The sequence below is a fragment of the Diceros bicornis genome, chromosome 22, assembly GCF_020826845.1.
Source record: "Diceros bicornis minor isolate mBicDic1 chromosome 22, mDicBic1.mat.cur, whole genome shotgun sequence".
NCBI classification, from domain to species: Eukaryota; Metazoa; Chordata; class Mammalia; order Perissodactyla; family Rhinocerotidae; genus Diceros; species Diceros bicornis.
In genome coordinates, this window is record NC_080761.1 from 5,812,346 (window position 1) to 5,822,140 (window position 9,795).

At 43.8% G+C, this 9,795-nt stretch overlaps 1 protein-coding gene across 1 annotated transcript; it reads right to left on the bottom strand.

Moving 5' to 3' along the window:
* Nucleotides 1–487: 487 nt before the first annotated feature.
* CTSL (cathepsin L) lies at nt 488–4,707 on the bottom strand. Its single transcript, XM_058565480.1, is given in 9 exon segments — nt 488–1,103; nt 1,572–1,686; nt 2,334–2,490; nt 2,953–3,132; nt 3,134–3,187; nt 3,372–3,391; nt 3,394–3,517; nt 3,619–3,741; nt 4,044–4,707. Coding segments are annotated over 9 exon segments (999 nt in total). The 5' UTR covers nt 4,170–4,707; the 3' UTR covers nt 488–1,003.
* Nucleotides 4,708–9,795: the final 5,088 nt, after the last annotated feature.

The window sequence follows — 9,795 nt, forward strand, 5'->3', positions numbered from 1 at the left end:
CAAACATTTCTTGGCAATCCACTATGTCTGGTCCTCCCCCAGCTGCAAAGTAGCCATTTGGTCTTCACCAGCAGCTGGGGGAGATGCACCAGAAACTGGCTCTGCGACATTCGTCCTGTAACTCAGCTGGGTTGTCACCATCTTGGCTCAAATGATCATGATCTATTAATGACCTTTTCTAGTTTGGAAATCATATGCATGTGTTCACTTTTCTAAAATGTGAAAGTATTTTAATAAATACGTTACCTTTGTCCTTTTAGATCGTTTGTCAAATTTTGCTTCATTAAAAGGTTCAGTCAGACACAGCCAATGGGGAGCTGACATAAGATCTGAGTATTTATAACTAGAAGAGCCAGAAGACCACCTAGTCATTATCCTAATGGACCACTGGCACATTCAGTTACGTCTGTGAGGGCCAATTACATTTTTGACTCTAGAAAAAGTTAATGTATTAAAAACAGAAAGAAGCCTCACCTCTACTTTGAAATTCAGTTTTATTTCTCAAGGTAAAACTATATACATCTTTAAAACATGAAAATTCAAAAGTTATTAGGCAAGTCAATCATATAAAGCTATTACAGCAGTAATTAAAGAAGCGGTAACATTTTACCAGCATAAAATGTCACAACATTCAGGGGCTGGCCCGGTGGCGTAGCAGCTAAGTGCGTGCGCTCCGCTTCAGTGGCTGGGGGTTAGCAGGTTCGCATCCCAGGCGCGCGCTGATGCACCGCTTGTCAAGCCATGCTGTGGCGGTGTCCCATATAAAGCAGAGGAAGATGGGTACGGATGTTAGCCCAGGGCCAATCTTCCTTAGCAAATAAAAAGGAGGATTGGCATCGGACCTTAGCTCAGGGCTGGTCTTCCTCACACACACAAAAAAAGTCACAACATTCAAATCACAATTTGGATCTTCAATGATTCAAGTGTATTATTCCACACGATAAGGTCTGGTCAGTTTAACATAAAATTCCTCCTCTGGATATTCTGTTCTCAGTCAAGTCCTCTAGGTGACAGGATAGCTGGCCAGGTTGGCAATTCCACAGTGGTTGTTCCAGCCTTTGGCCATCTTTATGTAGCCATTCATGCCCCAACCTATACCCCAGCTGAACGAAGAAAGGGTTTTCCATTTTACACAAAAAATCAAACATTTATCTTTATCAACAGTAACGCCTGATACTTAGTACACCAGAGGCCAAGACAGATTTGGAAAGAATCAGGAGAGGCTGCTGTTCTTGTTCGTGGTTGAGTTCTAAACCTGCATATAACTTCTATCCTCAGACCTTTCACAGAACTGCACAATTAGAGACAGAGAAAGGAAACTCTTGGGTCCAGATGTTCAAATTTAGAAATGCAATGGTACCAAAACTATATCAATACCCTAGCATGCTTGAGACAGTCTCTTAATATCATAATCAATCATTAATATGTGTGTGTTCACCCTAAGTTAGATAAAGTCTTCTGGGGTTCCAGAAGTGTGCGTAAGGGTTCGAAGACCTGTATCCAAATACTGATTCCAAACAAGGATTTCCTTTTCTATTTAAAATATAAATTTAACATTTGAAGTTTTATACCTGTTCTTGACAAGCCAATATTTATTATTTGAATCTTTTCCTTCAGAGCTATAGCCAACCACCAGAATGGCATGATTCACATATTCCCTGCTGCAGGCTGGATCATAATAAATGCCTAGGAAAGCAAAATTCAATGCTGGGGTGAGGACCTCCAAGTGACAGGAGACATTAACCCAGCCTATCAACCACAGTAAGGGAGGCATCTCAAAATTCAGTTAAACGACATAAATCCAGGTAAGATTTACAAACAAGATCTTTTTAAATCTAGGCTAGGGATTTAGGCCCTCATTTAATGCTAGCAGAAATACAAATTGGCACAATCTCTTTTGTAAACAACTTGTCAAGAGGCATAAAAAACCACTCCTTGAAACCCTGTCATTCTACTTTTAGGAAGTCAGTCTAAGGAAACAGAACAGAACACAAAATTACTTGAACCAAGGAGATCCTTCTAGTTTTAATCACAGTAGTAAAATTCTTTGGAAAATTTTAAAGGTCTAACAATTGAAAAAAAAGTAAATTAGGCTATACCAATTAAATTATGTAGCCATTTAAATATACTTATGAAGTGCTTAAAATCATAGGGATATGGTTCAAGTAATGTCACATGGAAACATCAGGTACAAATATTACATGTACAGAGTAATGACTATGTTAAATCCACACACTCAAAAATTCTACACTGAATTCTACATACCAAAGAGTCAATTGTGCTGGTGGTTTTCCAATTTTCCTATCTGACTTTCTACAGAGACAAATGCTTACCATCTTTATAGAAGTGGAACGTATCCTGGCTGGCATCTATCCCAGCAGAGACGGGCCCCACAGTTGCCACTGCCTCCATAAGGAACTTCTCCTTCTGGATGTCCAGGAAGCCAGTGTCATTGGCAGCAGAATAGTCAGGCTTGTTATTTGCAGGATTCTTCCTTTCAAAGGTAAAAGGGATGAGACTTCATTCCTACCCCCACCTCCTGGAACATGTGTTCAAGACAGTTTGCAGCTTAATGATTCCCAAGTCAAGTTTGTTATAAAGCATCCCAGGCGGTGAAATGCTATTGGTTGTTTTGAAGTTGAAAAATTAGCTGGTGTCTATTCAACGAGACACTCTCAGTTTACCTGCCCATAAGAAATTTTTCACTCTGGAGAAATCTGAACTATATATAGAATGGTACCTATATCTCCATGTAACATAGCAATAGAACTAGCTATATAGTAACCATCTAAACAGAGAACTGTGCAAGGCTAATATATTCTAATGACAGTTCTGACAGTTTGCAGATATAGATTCTACAATCTAAAATGTGAATTCTAAACATGGAATCTGTTTTCCCTGAAAGTGTTCAACTTTCAAAGGCAGAGCTGGAAAGATAACAAGATAAGGAGCTCCGCTTACCCTTGCAAGATATGGATAGGATTCCTCCGAGTCCAGGCCTCCATTGTCTTTGACGTACTAGAAGGCATTATCCATGAGGCCACCAAAGGAGCCGTCATTGCCTTGAGCCCAAGAGCAGTCCATTAGGTTCTGCTCACTCAGTGCAACAAGTCTGCCAGTTTTCCAGAACGTTATGTCCTTCAAGGGCACCAGTTGCACTAAAAGCCCAACAAGAACCACAAAGACCCTGAAGACAAAATTAAAAAGCTCTCAGTCTACAAATCAAATAGCAAGTTCTTGACAACAGTCCACACATCTGAAAACTCTTAAAAAATAGTGAGCTGCATATTGTTCCACAGTCTACCATAGCAGGAATGCCAATTCCTTTTTGGTTTTACTCTTGGAGAGAGATCTGCTGAATATCGTCATACCTGATCCTTCACAGGAGTTCGGAGCCTTTCTCTCTCCAATCCACAGATTCGGGGTTCTTGGCAGAGAGTGGTTTTTGAAACACTTTCCCCTTCCTGTGCGTCTGGTTTTTAAGGCCATTCATCACCTGCCTGAATTCTTCATTGGTCTTCAAGGCAAATGAAATAGAATTTGAAAAGCAAGAGGTTATTTTGGTAAAGTACTGAAGAGAGGAAGCACAAGAAGTTCAGCAACCCAGGCCACACTCACCATGTCACCAAAGGCCTTCACTGCCATCGTGAAGCCATGTTTCCCTTGGCTGTATTCCCAATTGTGCAGTTCAATCATTCTCATATTCTTCTCCCACACTGCTCTCCTCCACCCTTCTTCATTCTAGAGGCAAATATAACTGAACATCTTTATTTCTACTTAAAACCCAACCCATCCTCACCAAGTGATTTGCAGACAGAGAGAAAGAGAAACCATGGCCAGGGATGGCTTTATACTTCTGGTAGCTGTTCTCCAGCACCCTCACAACACGGATGATGCATGCCCATACTGTGCTCAGTAATGGGTGCCATGAAGTTATTGCCTTGGTAAGAGCCGGCCTCAAGAAGTTACTCTCTGCTATAAACGCCCAGCAGTATGGACCATTCTCTGTGAGGTCCCTCTGGACAGTTTCAGATGTTACCAACCACGCCATATAGTCTTCTATGCGTTGCCTTTCACTGGTTCCATTGTGCATCTAAAATGTGATCATGTTTTGGAGCAGCTGAGGCTATTCCCAAGCAAAGGGCAGCCAGGAAGAGTGAAGGATTCATGTTTCAAAAACCTACGAAGGGAAAAGAAATGAGTATTTAATTAGACCAATCCTTCTAAAAAGCAATCCTACTTTCTTCTGAGATGTTATAGCCACTATGTTGGAGTAAAACATTTATCATCCCAAGTATTTACACAAGAATGTGGAGGAAAGCTAAGGATGTGGGTGGAGAAAAACAGATTAGGTGGAGGTATTTGATTCAGCCACTGAAATGAAAAGCAGCTAGAGAAGTGTTCTAGGACTTGATGCTGCGATATGCTATAATTTAGGGTTTGAGAAGGGTGTGAAGGTCCCTTATGGGTCAGAATCTTAAGGCTACAACTAGAAACCTAGCAAATGGTTGGTCCAGGTGTTTACAAAAGGTACAGAGGTGACCCAGGAAAACCTCACTAATGAGGACACCTGATCCCAAGCAGGGACAGGGATCCCCAGCAGGTAGTGGCCACCTCACACCTCCTTCTTGACTACTGTACAGCAGGGGATGAGATACGCCTTCGAACCCCGCCTCTTGAATTGAAACCTTTCTGAGAGGCCCTCCCAGTAGAAAGAGGGTAGAAGTGCCCCCCCGCGCTCCACCGTCCCCACACTTGGCCTGTGCAGTCGACACCCCCACTCCCTCCCCAAACTGGGGACGCGGTGACGTGGCACCACGGAGCCCAGAGCCCCCAGTTTCGGCGCCGGGACAGGGCCAGGCACTCCTGGGGCTCAGCGCACCAGGCGGCGCCGGGCCGGAGGTGTACCGGGCGGGGGGAGCGCCGCCCCGCTCCAGGGGACGTGGACGGCGGCGCAGGGAGTGGCTGGCCCGCAGCCCGGCGTGCAGGGTCGGGCTGCCGTGTCCAGTCTGGCCAGGCCCAGGGACGGCGTCTCCTGGACCCCAGAGCCCTCGACCCCCAAGGCTGCAGGCCGCGCTGGTTCCCGGGGTGGCCCGCGGCGCCCAGGCTCGGCCTGGGGCGCTCACCAGTGGTACGCGGAGCAGCACGACCACCAGCCACGAGCCCGCGAGTCTCCGCGGTCTGGCTCCGGCCGTGAGACCGCTGATTTAAAGCCCCGGGATTCGGCTCGCCCGGCCCCGCCCCCAACTGCTGCCCGCGCCGCGATTGGCTGCGCCGGCCTGTGGGCGGGGCCTCCGGGCGTGGGACTTGTGGCGCGTGATGAGCCTGGGTCCCAACTTGTCCGCGGGCAGGTGGCGCCGGCCTCAGTGGACCCGCGAGGCGCACTGGGGGCCCTGGACAGCGCTGAGCAGGGGTTGGGCGCCTCCCTGGGGCCTCGGATCAACTAATTACCCCGAATTCTTGCGCTTGCTTTCTGGTTCAAGAAAAGAAGCTTACAGGGAGCGTTAAGTGGATTTCTAGCGTAGCGCAGCGTCCTTTAGTCCTGGAGTTTTTGGTTCAAAACTGCTGGAGGGCCGAAAACAGTATAATCTAGTTTAGTGATTCCTGTTTAATCCACTGCAGGGGGTGGGGCGAGGTGGAAGCATGCAGAGCCCGCGGGCAGACGCCTTATCTCCCGGTTTGTGGGTGGAAGAATCTGGAGTGGAATGGCATACCCCAAACAGGAGACGCGATGGTCGAGGCCCAAATGCGAGGAGGGAAAGGGGACGGAAGGTGGGGAGGGGTCTCCAGAGAAGGCGTGGCATGTGTAACGCTCCTTTCCTGTCTTCCCAGTGGGGGATTCCTCCTCCCTCTCAAGCCTTCCTCAACGCAACAAAACGGGTTACTTACAGAAAAAACTGTTTAATAAAAGGAAGAAAGACGGAAAGTAGAAACTGCTTTTACCTCCCCAGTCTCTGTGGGGAGTCTTTCTCTTATTATGTCTTTCTCACTATCCGGCCTGTTTTTCCTGAGATTTAATTTAAGAAATTTGCGTTAATGACTTTTCAATGATTTCTACTGAAATTTGCATTTAATGTCAAGATTTAAATGACGGTTTGTGAAAACGTTTTAATGGAGGAAAAATATACTTATATATTAAATATTAATTTATATAATTAAGCATTTGAGGAATATACACCAGAAACGTTACATTTGTCATTTTTTATTACGTTAAAAAATATATTCATAGTAGAAAATAACCTTTTAGAAAAAAATCATCGTTGCCTCATGTCCCTTTCCACATTGCCTTTTTTCTATGCATATTTTTAATTCTTTTGATAAAAAGAGTCATAGTTTACATGGACTTGTAAACTAATTTCTATTTAAGATTAAATTGATAAACCTTCTAGAAGCACAGCTAACTACATAATTTTTTACTGTGGTAATATGTATATATTACCACAAATGTCTATTTTAACCATTTTTAAGTGTACAATTCAGTGGCATTAAGTATATTCACATTGTTGTGTGCTCATCACCACTATCCATCTTCAGAACTTTTTCATCTTTCCAAACTGAGACTCTGTACCCATTAAACACTAACTCTGCTTTCCTCCCTCCCCCAACCCCTGGCAACCACTATTCTATTTTCTGTCTCTAGGAATTTGACTGCTCTAGGTAGCACACACAAGAGGAATTGTGTAATGTTTGTCCTTTTGTGCCTGGCTGTTTTACTTTACGTAATATCTTCAAGGTTCTTCTACGTTGTAGCATGTTTCAGAATTCCTTTTTTTTTAAAGGTGAGTAATATTCCATTTTGTGAATGTACTGTGTTTTGTTTATCCAATCATCCCTAGATGGACATATGAATTATTTCCACATTTGATTATTTTGAATAATGCTCTGTCAACATTGTTGTACAAATGTTTCAGTTCCTGTTTTCAATTCTTTTAGGTTTGTACCCAGAAGCGGAATTCCTGGATATGGTAATTCTATGTTTAATTTTTTTCTATGTTTTCCACAGTGGCTGCACCATTTTATATTTCTACCAGCATTGCATAGGGTTCCAGTCTGATATGATTTCCAAATATTTTTCTTGAATTCTGTGAGTTGCTTTTTCATTAAGTCAGTAGTGTCCTTTGATGCACAGAAGTTTTTAATTTTGAGAAAGTCTAATATATCTATTTTTTCTTTGGTTGCCTGTTCTTCTGGTGTCATATCCAACAAAATATTACTAAATCCAATGTCATGAGGCTCTTCCCTTGTGTTTTCATCTAAAGTTTTATAATTTTAGCTCTTATGTTTGGGTCTCTATACATTTTGTGTTAATTTTTGCATATGGTGTAAAGTAAGGGTCCAACTTCATTCTTTTGCATGTGGATATCCGATTTTTCTAGCATCATTTCTTGAAAAGACCATCCTTTCCCTATTGAATGGCCCTGGCAACCCCACACAATTTTTAAGAATCAATTCATTAAAAATTTCATTTTAAGGTCTTTGAGGAAATAGCTCTTCTCTCTTAAACACAACTAGAGGCTGAAGCTTTTAGGTGATTACAAAAGTGTGTTGTATTGTAAGTGACTGGAGGTTAAAAAAATTTTTTTAAATACATCATTGAGTTCAACACAATCAATCAAGAAATCTAAGTGTACATTCTGTGTATGAGTTTTGCAGTTGCCCTCGGAGCACAGCTCCCTAAGATTGCACAGGGTGGGAGATTCTGCTATGGCACCTTGGGCAGTAGCCTGAGAAGAGGCTCTGTGGCAGGTGCTGCTCCAAAGCATGGCGTCCCCGTAGCTTCTGGGAATGTGACACAAGTGCACTGGAGAAAGCATGGACCCTTTTTATTGTGAATGTGCCCCAATTCATTTATACAAGATCTGTTAAGTAATGTATTACAAAAAGATGTTATGCCTAACCATTTTGTTCTTATTCCTTCTCTACTGTCTGCATTTCTTTTCCAAATAACTTAGATGAGTGCTGATTATTAAAATGGTCGCATTTTAGTCAAGTGACCAGTCCTCAATTAAGCTCTGACTTTGTGCTCATTGTCCTTTGCTTGGGGTAGTTTGAGCATTTCTTTAGAAGCAGTCTACATACCCTTTTCCTCACAGTTTTCTCAGGCTCAGCTTTTCCATTTTAAAATCTAAGATTACCACAGTAATCTTGATTTTACAGCAGTTGGGCACTGAACTTGTTAGATCTATGCCAGTGAAATTATGGCAAGCGTCTTGGCGCCGTAGGTAACAAGAAGCTGACCTGTGGCGCTTCTCACCACATTGGTCATCCCCACCCCAAAGACTAAGATCCATAAACTCTCCTTTGGAGGCCAGAGAATCTCCTCTGCAAATCTGACCTGTGCATTCTGCCATCCGCCTGACTTCTCCTCCCAGAGTGGGGGGACATCGTCTGGGCACAGGATGTTGTTAATAATAAAATGCATTTAAAAGAAGTAGTTGTCGCTTCCTTGGGTCAGGACTGTGTGTTCTATACTGAATTATGTGTTTTCTCATCTGGCTGTGTTAGCAGTGATCTCGAAGGAAGACCAGACTCCTTATTCAGAGGGTGGTTAGTTCTCAGAAGTAGAAGCCGGTTCCTCAGTGGATCCTGTGGATTTGAGGATAAAGTTGAGATGTGCTTGAGAGCACAGCTACAGATCTGCTTTGAGGACAATGAAACCAAGATATGGAGACAGCAACTACTAGGGGTTGGGGGAGACACACAGGACATAAGAAAAGACAAACATAAACCACCACAGTGGAGTCAGCAACTCAGCAAAAAGTCCAAAGTTTATGTTGAGAAGATTTCCTTGGTTTTGGTTTTTGAGGGGATCATATAGGAAATCAGGGATGCTTGATTATATGATTCTATTTCCTTTTTGTGTTCTCAAGTTTTTAAAAGAATGTTTTATGTATGTCTTTAGAATTGGGGAATGAATGAACCTCATTTTATTGATACCTGAGATTGTCATTGGAGCTAAGCTTACAAATCTGACGTTTAATTATCACAGGCAAGGTGCACAGCTTTTGTCTCTGAGAAATGATCAAGCAAAGAAACACCCCGAGGCACAGGGCAAAACGCCCTCCTGGAAGCTGGCGGGGTGGGGAGATGCAGAGGCCCAGCCCAGTGTGGGCAGCATGCCTTCTGTGTGGCTCACCTGTCTTTTCCTCCTCTCAGCATGACACCAGGAAGCCGGCGTCAGCGATGAAGTCGAGAGCCTGGCCCCGGGGAGCTTTGGTGTTTTATCCCACGATGGACTCCGTGCTCACATTTCACTTCTCCCGGTGCCCTCTGGCACCTGGAGTCCAGTTTGCCAAGTAAGTGATGGGGGCTGGGGGTGAGGGACGAGTGCAAAGTCCCCAAAGCTCAGCTTCCTTTTCTAAGCCCTGCTGGCCTAAAGCACATTTACGTTATTTCTTCACTTGAGAGAGGAACCTGGCACCACCGTTGATTTGGTATACACCACTGCTGTGACCATCCTCATCTGTAAATGGGGCACATAATAGCACCCATCTTCTAGGGTGGTGGTTCTCAAAGTGAGGTTCCCCCCACCAGTAGCATCAGCATCGCTTCGGAACTTGTTAGAAAAGCAAATTCAGGAACTGCATCCCAGACTCACTGGGGGAAACGTGGGAGATGGAGGTCAGCAGTCTGTTTTCACAACCCCTCTGGTGACTCTGACGCACACTCAAGTTTGAGAACCACTGTCATAGGATTGTTGTGAAGAGTAAATGAAGGAGTGTATATAACATGCTCAGAACAGTGCCTGGCACCTAAGTGTTATTTACCTATTACCACCATCATCATCATCATCAT